General features: G+C 40.3%; 1 protein-coding gene across 1 annotated transcript in view; it reads right to left on the reverse strand.

The window, feature by feature from the left end:
- The window catches only part of Pcsk5 (proprotein convertase subtilisin/kexin type 5), a 425,182-nt gene that overhangs the window by 319,762 nt on the left and 88,641 nt on the right, over nt 1-16,779 (reverse strand). Inside the window, 1 exon segment of the mRNA XM_028874891.2 lies at nt 14,040-14,153. Within this exon segment, the coding sequence (XP_028730724.1) occupies nt 14,040-14,153 (114 nt within the window).

The following is a 16,779-nucleotide window of genomic DNA, read 5'->3' on the forward strand; positions in this document are numbered from 1 at the left end:
AAAAGTGTTTCCTGAGAGGACTGTATTTCCTCCTGTTGGGTTGTTTTGTCCAACTTCAACAGGACAGTTTTTGTTTCTTCTTATTGTATTTTATTCTGTCATGTTTGATTGCTGTCTCTTGGAAGTCTGTTCGTTTCTAGTGAGTGACAGAAGGGGAGTGGATCTGGAAGGGAGGGGCAGGGAGGATGAACTGGGAGGAATGGAGGGAGGGGAAATTATAATCATCATATATTGTATGATAAAAGAATCTATTTTCAAAAAAGAAAAAAATGAATTGCAGTAATCACGGTATTTCTGATGGCATTGTTATACTGAGATGGTATTGTATGTACAGGATGAAACAAACCCAAGAACTGGATTTTCAGAATGGAAAAAAAAGATGTAGATGTAAAATTGATAAACATATAAGTTTAAAATGATCTATAACTGATTTCAAATAGAAAATATCTGTATGATATACAGTGTATTTCATGTTTACTGAAAAGTTCTAAAGACTAACCTAATAGTTAACCATTCTTACACATTATCGTAGTCTCTACAAATTGATTAAAAACAAAAAAGGAACAAGGGTCCTTGAAGAAGTGTTATATTCCAGGCAGGCAAAAACTACACAAGAAAAGCAGGAAACAGTTTATGCCATACCAGAATTAAACAAAACATAAATAAAAATGAAGACAAAAGTGTAATACGAATCTTAAAACATCTTATTAATAAAAACAAATCTGGAGCCAGGTATTGGGGTGAATGCTGAAAGATCAGAGAAACAGAACAAGTCACAGCCACCTCACCTTGCCAGTTCCTCAGCTGATCTTGTTTCATCACTGAAAGTTTCTGAGTCCTCATCTGAATGGATCTCAGCTGAACTGCTGCTAAAAGCCTAAAGGCTTAAAAAGACTCTAGTTCCTGGTCCTCACACCTTATATAACTTTCTGCTTCCTGCCATAACTTCCTGGGATTAAAGGCATGTGTGACCATGCCTGGCTGTTTCCAGTATGGCTTTGAACTCAGAGATCCAGATGGATCTCTGCCTCTGGAATGCTAGGATTAAAGGCATGTGTGCCACTATTTTTTTGGCCTCTATGTCTATCTAGTGGCTGTTCTGTTCTCTGAGCCCAGATAAGTTTATTAGGGTGCACAATATATTAGGGGATACAATATTAGCACACAAAAGACACTAAAAATACAGGATTCATAACAATAGGACCTGGAAGCCAACTGAATGGGTTCTTACTAGACAAAGAAAGGTAATTTACAACTTCAATGAAATAGTTTAAATATGTCTAATCTCACGAATTCGTTAAAAAAAATGGGGGAAAAATAATCAGTAGCCTTTGGGGAAGGCTAAAGAAATAAGTACCTAATGAATACAATTGAAACATTTTCAGCATCTTCCTTGCCTTTCCTGTAGGTGGTACCAAGTAATTGATGGACAGTTCCTCCTGTAACTGAAGAAATAACAGCAAGAAAAGATCCCACTTGGTAAACCTGGATGAATGAATGAGCAAGGCATCCAGGCACTGGCAACTCCCAGATGACAAAGACAAACAGACATGTACTTCCATATGGATGTACACAGTTGGCTAGGTTGCCGTCCTCTCCAATCTTCTCCTCAGCAAAAATGAACTTGAATTTGGGGCCTTTTGTCCCTATGACTTACTAAAATGTTGATGTAAACTAAACTCAAGAAACAATCCCCAAAGTGCAACCATCAAAATTCATATCACAAAACTTTAAGTAATCTAGATTACTCAAGTTAAGTTTTCAAAGGAGAGAAAACAGAGAGATTTAAAGGTAACCTTTTTATGAGCCTGGGTCAGAACCAAAAGGAAGTGGTAAGCAGTAGAAGGAATCTGAAAACTGCATATTTGAATATATAAAGAGACAATTAAGAAATTTTATGTGAAAATGGTGCTGTGATTTTTTTATGAAAAGTAATGTTTCTTACCTTATAGAAACATATCCAAGGGCATTTAGTGATAAAATGAAGAGTGCTATGGGCTTTAAGATGATCCGAGCAGAGGGGCAATAACGAAAGAGTGGCCCTGAGTTGACATTATCAAAGTTGGTAATAGGGCCACTGGTACTCATTATATTTTTCTTTTTTTCTTTTGCATTCAGTTTTCTAAAACACATTCGATCATATTTCTAGTACAAGCATGTAAAATAGGAATCAGATGTGAGTCTCTACCCATAATTCAGACCAAGTGGCCTAAGTTTCTGATAAAGCCCCGGGGTATGCCTTTGAATGGAATACCTTAGTACAGAAAGGGCCATGTGAATACAGTATCTTTCTAGTTACTGAAAATGTACAAGGAAGGAACTGAGCATACACTGAGAGCTTGAATTAGGTTTCAGGATCATACTAATTTGGTGGCTTTTTAACTTTTTCAGTATCTTTTCAAAGCCTGACCTGTTTTTAAAAAGAGCAATAACTGTAACAAGTGTGGTGCTGATTGCAGTGTGCCTGTGGAATGTGCATGAATGCAAAGCAGAGGGGCTGGTGACACAGAGGACAGGCTCAGAAGAGAAATAGGAAGGGGCACCAGAAACATGTTGCTGGGGGCCTGATAACCAAGACCTATCATTCTAGCTCTAAGGAAAGCTGGTGTGAGGAGCTCACAAAATCAAGGCCTGTCTGGGACACTGACTGAGTTCAAGACCATCCTGGACAACTTCATGAGTTCCTGTCATAAACTGAAAAAGTAAACAAAGACTGGATATACAGTTCTGTGTTAGAGTGTGTGCCTAGCATGTGCAAGGACCCAACTTCAATCCCCAGTCATACAAAACAGAAAGAAAACAAAACAAAACATCATCTCAATGAATAAAAATGAGCTAAACACCATTTTATGCTAAACTTACTACGGTTGAGAGTCAAGTTGAAGCTCTTTCAGCTCACCGACAGATAAGAATGATTACTCCGTCACGAGTAACAGATTCAAACATCAAGTTTTGAAGACATAAATTAAACTCCATTTCCAGAGCCATGCAGAGAGATTATTAAGAGCACAATTCTATTATTTGGATATAATATTCTTTCCTGGGCTTCACATATGCTAGCTTTATATGCTTGGGTGAGAATGTCTATACTAGTATTCTTTTTTTCTAAGGATCAGATTCAAATCACTAAGAAACCAAGAGACTATCAATAAAACAAAAGCCAAATTTCTTGAGTAATATTTGAAAAATTTCCCATTAATATGGCACCAAATATTTGAACAGTCACCATCTAGACTAATTGACCACTGCATTAGCATAAAGAAAAAAATAGGTGTCTCATCAGACTCCCTTTTCTAATCAAGGAAAGAATAACAAGTGAATGCATTTTCCATCTTGGCTACATCATCTGCCATCAAAAATGGCACCTCTGCATTCAAAACCAATTATGATTCTGATCCATGCAATTAAGTAATCAAGCCCTGTTCCTGAAGTTAGAGGCTCCCTTCTCCTTGTCTCACTCTAGTCTGACTTTCTGTGCTGTATAGCAGTTCCTTCAGCTTATCCTCTTCCATATTGACTATCCATCCTTAACAGAGAATCCCATCCCAGGCAAAGGTTGCTCACCAAGTATTTCTTACATTGGACAAACTGGTAAATCAGACTAACATGAAGGTAATTATTACTTTCTCTTTCTCCAAGCAACATGGATTCTCCCTGACTTTGAGTGTTCTCATCACTGGATTCTTTCCCTGTGTTGATGTCCTGGCCAATCTCACTGTCAACAATATCAAGGGAAAAGCATTCCAGATATCTCCGTCTCATAGACTTTCAGAATTTGAATACTGAACATGGAGCATTTGAAATCACTTTGTTTTAGAAGTAACCAAAATTGATTCTATGAACATGGCATATATTGAAATCTGGGTGACGTTTATTGAGCTAACAACACTAGCTATTAGCAGAGACAGGTTACAATCAGGCCCCAACTGTCTTGGTCACTGCAACTGATCCCAATCCCAGGTGAAACCAAATTGAGAAATGAGGAAATCGAGAAGCCGTTTGATAAAAGGACTTTGATCAACATGTTCAAGAGACAACACAGATTAAGGAAGCTCAAAGGTCAATCCTATCTGCTCTCCAACAGAAATTAGTTACTAATTAAAGAAAAGTCTTGAAAAACTTGATTAAAAATGACTTTTTTTCTCTTAACAGACCTGTTTATCACCATGGTAGAGTGGTTTCAGGGGTGGGCCACCCACATATTTCTCACTTCTTGAAAGCAAAACTGACAAGACAAATTACTAATACAAATAAATTGTATCTCTCAAATATTCATGGAAGGCTGTGGTCATTTACACTAGCAGAGAAATGGATGTTATCAGAAGTGCCTTTTCTTTTCTTTAGGTGGGTCACTAGTTCTTGATCCCTCAGAAAGCACTTTCACTGTCCATCCAAGGTTTACTGATCATTTTTAGTATATGTACTCCCAGCACACTCATCATGTGGGCCAGTACACATAACCATCTCTAGGTAATGAGCAAGTGTCAGCTAAAGCTCTGTTGTGGACCCTCGACGGACTAGCTTTCACATATAAGGCAAAGTGACTAAATTTATCCAAACCCATACCCACAAAAGCCCCCTTAAGACAATGTGGCCATCTTGTTTACAGTTTCCTCCTTGTACCGAGAAAATTGCAAGTGCTTAGAAAAATATATTTGCCAAACGTTATCAACAACAACAAATGAATGGCTGAGTGCACAAATAAATGTGACTCAATAAGTACCATATCAAACAAGATTTCTGACTCATTAGAGCACATATGGACACTACCTGAGACACAGCTTTGCTTTTTCATGCAGTGGTAACAAGTGAATGTTCTTACTTTGTATCCTTTTTTTGACTCCATAAGCAAAATTAGTTTTTTTTTAAGAAAGTGCTGTTATTCTAGTTCAGTCTTGCATATGTTTGATCCCTGTATATTCTTTGTCCAAAGTTTCAGAATCTTGAAGGTTTAACCTATTCAAGAATGTGATGGGAATTTTTAAAATGTCATAGCATGGGTAGGTTTTCATAAGCCACAGAACATTATTATTAATACTTTTGAGAAATGAAATAATGGATGGGAAACAAATGGCAGAGAAACATTCTGAAATCACTTGACTCCACCTAGAGAAGCCATCCGCTGCCAAAAGGACATGAAAGAATGCCATGTGAAGGGAAGGATGGCACATGGTGGAATAGTTAGTGTCAACATGTGATAGTAACAAAGTGAGCTGCCATTTAGATCACAGATCTAAACTACCATCTTCAATGACTAGAAACAGGGAAGGATAGTTGTACATGCTCCAGGCACAAACACCGAGTAGTATACACCTCAGAAAGAGAACTGTAAATTTAAAAAAAAAAAAATCAAACAAAATAAAAACAAAGCACTTTTAAGTAAAATTACAAGGACATAACTTATTCAAAACCACAAATTGAAAAAATATTCATTTTTTCTTTTATTATAGGTTTGGAGAAGTTAATAGAAATTAAAGATGCAGTGTGATAAAAAAAATAGTACAAATAATTTAATTGTTCATGCTTTGTTGAGCCAGCCTGCCTGTTTCCCCGTTTTTCCTTCCTTTTTCCCCTCCCTCCCTCCCTTCCTCCCTCCCTTCCTTTCAGAACACCTACTAGAGGTGGCCTAAGGTAATGGGGTTCCATAATGATTTTTCTCCACAGTTCCTAACTCCATGAAATTTATCTAACAGGTATTTATTATATAACCACACAGATCTGCAACATTTTAATTGTGATAAAGTTAGACCAAGAGAGACATTCCCAGTGATTTAGACTAAACAATGAGGGTTTAGTCTGGCTACTGTAAAAAGGCTGAGAAAGATCATGGCCGGTCAACAAGGCTGGAATTAACCAGGGCAATGGGAATGGAAGCAGCATCCAACCAAAGGATATGTGGGGAGATGGAACTCAGGTCACATGAAGTCTGAATGCAAAAGGCAGTGGAGAGGCAGATAGTGGATAAACCAGAAAAGGTCCCCAACTATTGCAAGATCCTAACTGGAAGCCAGTAGTGGTTTGATACTGACTGAAAAGGCAGAATGGCTTTAACTAGCAGGAGTGTCTTTAAGAGAGGAATTAAGGGCGGCATGGAAGCGTCTATCAACTTACAAGGAATAGTCACATGAGGACTCCAGAGGGCAATGTCATGCAATAGGTTTAGGGAAGAACAGTATTTAATACAGCAGGCCGGAGACTGGATTTCTCTGAATGATGGCCCGCAAGGCTGGCCATTGGCTGGCATCTGGGGCCTTGGATATTGGGAGTGATCTCATTATGCCCTGATAAGAATGGCACACAGTACTTAAAGTCTTTGGGTCTTGGGTGTGTCAGAGCACCTGCTTTCTTTCTGAGTGCTGGGACTTTGGAACACAGGAAGTGTGGGGCACTAGGTGATCCATCCACCCCCACCAGCCAACTGAGTCTTTTAAGACACCATGTCTCATGTTACCACATTCAGTGCTCGGGGGGATAAAGTGCTTTCCTGGCACTTCACTAAGAGAAATCTCTTGGAAGCTTGAGCCTGGCTTCTTCTGGACTTTGCCTCATGGGACTTTTCCATCTGCTGATTTTGCTTGGTATGCTTTCCCTGACAATAACCATAGCTCTGAGTGTGACTACGTCATGATTCATGTGAGCCCTCCTAGTGAGTCACTGAACTGGGTGGTCTTGGGAACCTCCTATTAAGTTTAAACTAATAATATGATAATATGGAATACGGTAGTTGGAGTTCATGGGTTAACTCTTGGCTGGAGATCTGGTCCTATCAGTGGTATGTATTCTCCCCAGACTCAATGTCCAGTACATCTTGACATAGAGAACTGAAAGAAAATCAAATAGGCACAAATTTAAGAAACAATCAATACATTAATTTTTTTTCAGATGTACTGATGTTAAGAGGGTAAAATGCTTTGAGAGGGTCTAGACTTAGTTAGTGGCATATACTAGTACAGTAAAACCAGGTCTCAACTCAGTGGTTCCAACCAGCATGCTAGTCCCTGCGAAGCTGGAGTCTGCCCTTCTCAGATGACTCTTCCTTGCCTCAGAATGTGCTACATGCTTGCAGATTTCCACCATGTTGCATTTTCAATTAAAACGACTAAATGAGGCATCTTAAAAGGACGATTTCCAAGCTGCTGGGACAATAATGCCACAAACACCACCAGATTTTACTAGAGTCAAATGACAGTATAAACCAGTAGGAAAGTGTGTGCCAACCACAGAAACAGCAATGCCTCAAACGCTTGGAGTACTGAACACCATCCAGTTGGCTGAGAAAGGACCATGTGGCTTCAAATCATTTTTTGCAATTACTATGCTAGCTAGTTCATCTTTTTTGGCAAATATGCCCCCCACACAACTGAACTCAGCTAATTTTCATTCTGCTGATCGGCAAATATGATTCCGAAAAACCACCCAGGGAGCTTTCATGAAATCTGAAGCAGTGTATCAAAAACATGAGCCCATTTGTTATTATCTATCTGTCTTGAAACCATGCAAGGATATATACTAAATAGGCCACCCAACATCCATCTTGGGAAGTTCTCAGATGCAGAGTCTAGAGTGCTGGTCCCAACCAGCACTGTCAGAGCCAAAAAGCAAAACCGTAGGGTATTTCTCTCTCCCTGCAAGTTTTACTTTTAATTAATACATCAAAACTTTAAAATGTAAGGGGAACCACATGCTATTTCAACATGTCTTCAAGCATTTACCATTTCTCTGTGGAAGAAACACTCCACGTGCTTCTTTCTAGCCTTTTGGGACATTCAGTGTATCATCCTTGCTACAGTCAGGGTTTTCTGCCTTGGAACACAGAACTACCTTCTACCTAACTATAATCTGGTATCCATTGAGCCTTCCCTTTCTTTACTCTTTACTTCTTACATCTGAGCTTGCCTTTCCTGGGTAGAAGAAAATACGTTTTAAAAGTTAGTTACTATGGGCTTCTCCAAAATCATCAGTAGATCCTAATTATTAGACAAGAATTATCATGCAACGCTTTGTCAATTTCCTTGAGTAGTGAATATTTAAATAACTAAAGGAAAATGTTTTCTTTTCTATTAAATCTATGCTTTCATCCAAGTTTCAATTCTAAGTTGTCCTCCTCCTATTTATCAACAGCTCAAATGCTGCATTCCAGTAGGAATATGTCTCTTAGGATGATTTAAAAAACCTTCCACAAAGAGAAATATCCCACCAAAGGATAACTCCTACAATGCATTAAATCCATCATGAATGATGACTCTGAAAGGATGAAGGGATGCTAATTAGGATAGGTGACTTCAGCTCGGTTCTTCAAGCTTGTGTATATATGAAACTGCATACAACAGTGAATTCCCTTATCTATATAGCTGGTGTTCCCAGATGCTTGATGAAGAGCTCTACTTAACGGTACAGTCTTCATAGTCAAACTAAACTTTCCTTAACAGTGCTAAAATGGGCCACTGCATCAGCTGGGTAAGCTAAAGCTAATTCTACTACACTGGGCCAAATCTTCATAGCCTTTCTACCTGCTAAGTTTTGTGTCTGGAGCACACTGTGGAATGTCATTCTATATGCTATGAATGTGTGTTGCTCTGATTGGTTGATAAGTAAAATGCTGATTGGCCAGTAGCCAGCCAGGAAGTAGAGGTGGGGCAAACAGACAAGGAGAATGCTAGGAAGAGGAAGGGCTGAGTGAGAAGTCACCAGCCAGACAGAGAGGAACAAGATGTCAAGGCAGCTGAGAAAAGTTACTAGCCATGTGGCTAAACATAGATAAGAATTATGGGTTAATTTAAGTGTAAGAGCTAGTCAGTAATAAGACTGAGCTAATGGCCAAGCAGTTATAAATAATAATAAGCCTTTGTGTGTTTACTTGGAGGGTGCAAGCGAGAGGGATTTGTCCTGATTGCTGGACCAGCTGGGACATAGGAAATCTTCTGACTACAGGAGCATCTTGAGAGGATTGCTAAGCCAGCGGTATTTTCAATCAGTTAAATTCCATGTTAAATGAAAATATTTTTATATTAACCTTTATAGCTTCCTAAATAAAAAATGCTGTTAGAAGAAAAGAAGGGACCAAGGAAAATGTAAACTGACTAGGTGTGTTTTAAAATGTCCCATAAGTTTAAAAACCTTCTTCTTCCACCTGATAACTGGGAGACAAAAGAAGCTATGCTCTTATAACCTTATGTTCAAGATAAGGCCAAGCAGGTGGTTTTTCAGAGGGACTCCTACAGAATAGCATCACATCAGTAGGGACCTTTTAAGGTATTCAAAGTCCCAGACTGTGCTGTAGGAGAAGTAGGAGAGGATGAGTGGTAATGGGTTTTAGGCCCTCCAGGAGATTCTGCTGCCTGGCAGTTTATGAACCACAGATGCAGAGAGAAGTTGGAATCCTAGGTCTGCAGGTACAGAGATGGGTTTCAACACTGGGCTCTAACTCTGCTTAGCTAGTGACCTTTGGCAGCTTTTGTTATGCTTTAATATCCTCATCCATAAAGTGGCAATGATAATAATGCCTAACTCACTGGAACACTGGCAATAATCTACTACATAAGAGAGTTCGCAAAAGACTTGGCATAACATGGGGAACTCATTACACGCAGGCAATTATTTTCTCTGCTACAGAGTGATAGCAGGTTTGCTCATTCATTTATGCAACTAGTATTTATTCAGCATTTGCCATATATTCACATTAGAACCACCCCACTGCCTGAGGCTCACTCCATACCAAAACACCTGGTGATGGTGGGGCCAAGATTTTCAAAGAAGACTCAATCTGCACACAACACTACAGCCTCTGCCCAAGGCCCAGTGGTGGCATATATGCATGCGAACCCAGGGAAGCTTTGGCAGAAGAACCATGTGCCCAGCAAGCTCTGGTATGTTCTTATCTGGTCCTTTTCTGCTTTACTGATCTTAGGAGACACAGATCCTGCATTTCTAAACAGCCAACGTATGTCACATGCCTGGCAGAAGAAAGGCAGAAGTTAATGCATCAGAAAATGAGTTTTCCTTCCTGTCCTGATCCTTCTGATTTCTGAATGTAGACCTGAGAGGTTTGTTAGGGTAGAGGAGGAACTTCACAACCACCATGCCCAGCACAAACTCTCTATACTCATGCTTCTGAATACAAGGAGCCAAGCCTCAAGGCTTGACAGAATAGTTCTATACACCATTTCCCAAGGCAGGAAGTACTTGGGCCAAGCTTTTAAATAAGTTAAAAGAACATTCAGTCACTCCTTGTCTTTAATCTCTACTCTCCTATGACCAATATGAAATGACAAATAGGCCCAGGCTAATGAACTGGAAGTAGGAGCCTATGGAGACTCACCAAGCAGCCAGCCAACACACAGCATGGACTATAAAGAAAGAAATGAACAGGTGCTTTAGCTACATATCTAACATGACCAGGAAGAGTGATGGCTAGTCAATAGGCTCTCACTTTCTAAAGGGTTTATTAAAGCAACAAATAAAAGGTTGATGACAGGGAAACAGATGATAGCAAAATACAATGACACATATGCATGAATCCATTATTTATGCTAAGTCAAATTAATTTTTCTATTGAGAAGCCAAAGAACAATAACTACAATACAATCTGAGTATCAGGTACTGTGCAATGCTTCTTGTGCAAACTTTTCCTGAACTTTGGTGGTCATCTCTGGAGACACAGAATGAGCTGTGCCTCCTCTGGTGTGCGTACCTATGAGGTGGTCTACTTCAGTGCAGAATCATAGCTGACTCTTAACACTAAAAAGAAATTAAAGAGATAACTCTCTATGGCTTCTAAGGTTAGTTGTAAAATCATGCTTCCCAAATGACCACTTGATCACATATCTGGGAGAAGCCAGAACAATGTCAAGAGACACCTAATCAGCCTTTTGGTGAGGCTCCTCTGGAGAAGAACCAATTGCCACCAGCAACATGAATAAATACTTAGAGAGCAGAACTTGCCACTCTCATGGAATCTTTGGGTCTTCTAACTGAAATCCCAGTTCCTGCAGAATAGACCATAGCCCCTACCATTTAACTCTGTTTAGATTTCTGACCAGCAAAATCAATGAGATAATAGTTGTTATGAAAACTCATCTCTGGGGCATCTTGTCATGCAGCAATAGATGATTCACACAGATGAGCAAAGCATCCTCACATTGTAGTAGAGAAGAGTTTATGGGATTTAATCATGGACATACTAAGGGAAGCCATGGGTCTTTGAACACAGCTTTGCAGATTTAAGAGTCCTGGCTCTCATTTGATCTCAGTATGCATGAAAGATAATCATAGGTCTGCAATTTGTCTCCTGTCCTTTTCCTTAAGAGAAAAGAAGTAGCTTAATAGGAATCTTTGAAGTGCCCTGATCTTATCTTTACCCTGAATGACACTCATAGCTCTGTCTTGTTTCTTCAGTCATGACTCTGTGAACATATTTGAAGTTCCTGGTGGGCAGGATTAGTTCCTCTCCTGGTATCTGTCAGTGGCACAAAGTTGGGTTGGATTCTTTGCTCATTGGAAGGCTGTGCATCAGCTTGTCAGTGGGGCATCTCAGCTCTACCAGGCTGAGTGAGCTTGGGCATGCACCTCAGATTCCTCATTCTTTCAATATAGCTCAGGTTAATATATACATTTATTTACACAAAATCAGAAAACTACTCATAGAGCGCTCAGTACTTTGCTTTTAGTACACTGAGTACTGAAAGTACTTAACACATTGAGCTCTTCTCTCAATCTTTCTTGTGTCAGGCTGAGAAAATCCACTGGAAAATCAGAGCTCTTTGGGAGGCAGGCATGGTAGCCTTCAGTCCGCAAGTAGGTTTTGGACGAAAATGAGGCCATTGGCCAGCAAGATGGCAGGTGAAGGTACTTGTTACCAAGCTTGATAGCCCAACCTAAATTAGATTCCCCAGAAGCCACATGATGGAAGAAAACAAACTGACCCCCATCAGTTGACTTCCACATTGGTGTTCTCTCTCTCTCTCTCTCTCTCTCTCTCTCTCTCTCTCTCTCTCTCTCAGAGTAAATAAATGTAAAAAAACTATCAACAACAACAAAACCTCAGCCGGTCCATGGTGCTACAGCAGTAGCCCCTGTTTCTCCTTGTACCATTTCTGTCTCACTAGGACAGTGAAAGGAAGAGGGACGTGTGCCATCCTATTCATGTCCAGCAAGACATGTGCAGGCAGCAGTGACTCCTGTGAGAAGAAACATGTGACAAGGCAAGGAAGTTCTCCCTCACCTGGTTTTAGAAACACTCACATGGAGGCACTTTTGCTTTCCATATTTACTTCTAAATTTCATTTAGAAATTGCAATTTTGTCTGTGCAGACAAAGCCCCATAGCTCCTCCTATCACTTATTCTAGTGCCCTCCTTTGTGGCTCATTCCTTCTCTAAGAGCTAGCAAGCTGTCATGTGTTACTGTCCCCTCGGATGATCCTACTTAATGATTTCTTGATTCCCAATAACTTTGAAGTGCACATCAGGGTTCCTTTCTTTTCTTCTCAAATAGGACAGAGCTCTCGTGTAAAAATCTGCTGGGGTTCTAGCTCTTTCTACAACCTTCTATCTCTAGATAAGTCCAGGAAAATGAGAGCTGGTAGACATATCAGCCACATTCCTCTGCCTCCAAATAAGTATGCATCACTAGCAATGCTACGGCCTGAGTTCTTGCAGATCCAAATATAGAACCCTCTCTTAGCTCACCCTCAATACAGCAGAGCAAATGTGTGGACAACATTCATGACTCAAATACAAAATGCCTGGTGAAGGGTGCCACCAGTGTGGTGGTGGAAAATGGTCCCCATAGGTTCATGTATTTGAACACTAGGTCCCAGTTGGCGGTGCTGTTTGGGGAGGTTAAGGAACCGTTAGGAGGTGCAGCCTTGCTGAAGGGACTATGTCACTTGAGAATTTAGTTTTGTCCCACCTCTAGTTCACCCTCTGCTTCCTGTTGGAGGTTGAGGTATGGTCTCCCAGCTTCCTGTTCCTGCCACCACACCTGTGGCTTACTGCAGTGCTCCTCTGCCATCATCGGCTTTCCCTCTGGAACTGTAAACCAAAATTAACTTTCTCCCATAAGTCACTGTTGGTCATGGTGTGTTGTCACAGCAACAAAGAAGTGATAAGAGCCACGGGGGGTGGGGGGTGGGGGGGGGGCGAGACATGTGAGGCCAAGAGCGGAATGCCAGAAGAGAGAACAGGGAGAACTTCTAGAGGACTCGGTCCTGAGTACAGCATCTGTGGTACAGTCCTGACCCACCAGGCAGGAAGAACAAGGAGCTCTCCAGCCAGCAGCAATGAAAGGCCAGAGCCAGGAAAATATGTGGAAAGGATGCGAAATTCCGCGGATGTGTGTCTTTTCATCAGCTGGAGACATGTGGAGAATTCCAGACAGGGATTATAAAAAGTAGTGCAGTGGAAAACACCCTGGCAACACTTCGCAATAAAAAATTTTCAAGAAAGAGAAACAAAAAAGGGCTTTTTACAGCTTACAGAGCAAACTGGTGACGTATGAATTCATGATGAAGAATGAGTAATGTCTTCCAAGCCATGTTTCAGTACTCACGAAGCAAAAACACTTAAGACTAGAGAGGTACATTTCCAAAGGAGGCAAGCTAAAGAGGACTAGCACCGTGCTCTACAGGTTCAGTGAGTTTCCCGTACTGACCTCCTTACACCGGCTTCCTTGAACTGCTCAAACACTTCCTGACACGTATTAGGTGGTATGTCAGGCAACACTTGCCAACAGAGCAATTTCAGTGACATGCAAGTTCTAGTGTGCATCATGAACTAAACCCTTTCAGGGCACAGCAATAGGTTATCAAAGGGGAACACGATTGTCAACATGTCTTTGTGTGTCTATACCTTAGGGTGGTTTACTATCTCTAAACCAGACTGTCTTAGAAAGGAAGGCAGTGCGCCCCTCTCAAACAGTGAGCATTGATGAGGGAACAGGTCCCAGGTCACTGCTGCTGTGCCTCTCAGGACCACCAGATTTTCTTCATACACCACGAAACTGGACAACATGACCATGGCTGGATTTCCTTGGTGAACTTACCATGTACCACATACTTGGCCACTTGGGATCATTGAAGTAGGTAGATTGGGCACGGCTGAGGTCATAATCCCTCTTCGTCCGTTTTTTCACTACTTGCTGTTGGATCCATTCCACCTTCCAAGAAGAGAGACATCTGGTGAGTGCTCAGCCTCTGTCACAGTTCCATAACATAAATGACAGTCTAAAGCATTTCCCATTTTCTGTCAATGTTGTGTAAGTCAAACTTTATTGTGACAATTAAAATCTCTGAGTCCATGTGATTCTCGAGAAAGCCAGCTCTCTTTTATTTCAGTAGAGGCAGACATTTTAGCCTTTTATAGACCAATAATTCATCTCAACACCAAGCCAGTTTTTAAGCTTTGTACAAAAATATGCCACTGATAATTTGTTCTAAGGTGACAGTGATAATTTTTAGGGTATATTTCCATTCATTGTAAGAGTTGGCAAGTTTTTTTTCTACAGAAGCTCAATACTAAGTATTTCCAGCTTTGCAGGTTCATTCTGCTCCTGTAGTCTTATAGCTAAAGCATACCAGAAGTTGGACAGTCACAAACTGTCTTAAACAAACCTGGCTGGATTTGACCCAAGTGCCATGTGCATATGCCCCTTCCTATTATGCAACATATTCTTAAATATTTTGTCTTTTTTTTTTTTTTTTGTCTTTTTGAGACAGCATCTCACTCTGCAGCTCTGGATGGCCTGAAACTTATCAGGGGCAGCCTTGAACTTGAAGCAGTGCTGCTTCTGCCTTCTAAATCCTAGGGTTGCAGGTATACACTACTGACCTGGCTAGGGTAACACAGTTTTATAAAACCATAGCATGATCAAGGAATGATAGTAGGTGAATCAAAAAATGTATGCCCTACTCTTACCTGTGGTACAGACTAAAGAGTTGGGGTCTTAGCTATGGGCACCCTGTCAACTCTAAACTTCAAAACCAAAACAGTCCAGAAAAGCCTTAACATTTAACCATGACCTTTATTTCAACCTTAAGGTTAGCATAGGATCTGTAATCTCGTGGCATATAAAAAATGAGGATACTTTTAAAAACAGGTTATTATTATGGAGGGGGAAGAGCATCTCAAATGCAGGATTAGCCTTGATGTAATTCTTCAAGTTCCCATGGAATGTTCATTTGTTTGACAGCTAAATTTGTCATAATATTTTGAAAGTTCCTATCTAGCCATTTATCTTTGTTTCCACAAAGTAAAAAGTGGGAGTAGGGACATCATGTAGCTTACTGCTATAATCCCTTATCTGCCCACACAAAGATTCAAAATCTCTCTTGCCTACTTGACTACAGAATTGAGGAGGGACACAGAGGCATCCTTCTCAATCAAAGTGGAGAAGCTAGAGTGGACATGTGTGCACATTATCTATTACATGAAATATTTTCCTTCTTGATTCTAAACAATCTTTCTAAGGAATCAATTCCATTATGTTATTCATTCAATAAATATTAAGTGGCAGACACTATTCTGGGAATATGAAGATTACTGAGAATGATGTTGAGATTTGAAAGACATTTTTTGTCAGAGAAATTTAGCAAGTATTTCATTATTCTTAGATTCATAAAAATACAATTATCTCTATACATGATGCCCAACAAGGGAACGTTTATGACAAATTTGACAATGCAACTTATATTTGCAACTTAATCTTAAATTACTACTTATGTTCTCATTCCCGCAAGGTTAAGAGGGTTTGCATCTATACACTAGGCCAAAAATGGCTTCAGGTCTGTTTAAGCATAACTCCTTTTAAAAAAATGGAACTTTCATCAATTTGCAAATAGTAGAGAGTATCATATAATCTGCTAGTCACTAAAACATTCCTAGAAATTAAAGGAGTCTTTATTGGGGCGGGGCAGATAATATATGCATTGTTTCCCTCTATGTGTCACAAGTAAGACAGAAGGGTGCTCGGGAGAGAGAAAGCCAAGTGGTGGCCATTTTCGTAGATTAAACAGTGACACTAAAACACAACAAGATATCTTACCAAATAGCACCTCATCTCTAACTTTACCAAACTAAAGTGTTAGCTACATGGCCTATTAGCTAGACAGCGTCATAGTCACAGCAGCTCAGCACCTGAGTCTGATTGTAAGTCACTCTGCCTGATCACAGGGCTGCTGTACTCAAAAAAGGCCTACTGGGCCGCGCGCGCGCGTGCGTGCGTGTGTGTGTGTGTGTGTGTGTGTGTGTGTGTGTGTGTGAGAGAGAGAGAGAGAGAGAGAGATCAAACACCATGTAATTTGCCCTGGTGCTTTATGTTAGAAGCCTTTAGCCAGAGAACAAGTAAAGCGCTTCTTGAATCAAAAGTTTTCTATGATTGAAAAACCCACATTTAACTTTTTAAACTATTATCCATCCATCCACCCATCCATATTTAAGTTCTTTAAGGAGAACTCAGAGTATTATATAAATTTTATCTCGCCATGCTTACTACAAAGAGAAAACATTTTCATACAACTCCACCAAACCCAGAAGAAAATGACATCTTTTCTCTTGGCATGTTCCATTTCAGACACATTACAGAATGCAGTAAATTCAGGACACCCTCACCCTCACTCAGATCTCATCTCACTCTGAAGGAAGGATACTGAGCCCTCGCCTCCTAAGATCTCCGTCCTCAGCTCCTACTTACCCAGCAAACCACATTAATTGATGATTATGGGAAGTCTGCCCCCACAAACTTAGCTGAACTTGAATCTCAATTTCAAATTTGCCAACTTATTGAT

Source organism: Peromyscus leucopus, chromosome 1, assembly GCF_004664715.2.
Source record: "Peromyscus leucopus breed LL Stock chromosome 1, UCI_PerLeu_2.1, whole genome shotgun sequence".
Lineage (NCBI taxonomy): Eukaryota > Metazoa > Chordata > Mammalia > Rodentia > Cricetidae > Peromyscus > Peromyscus leucopus.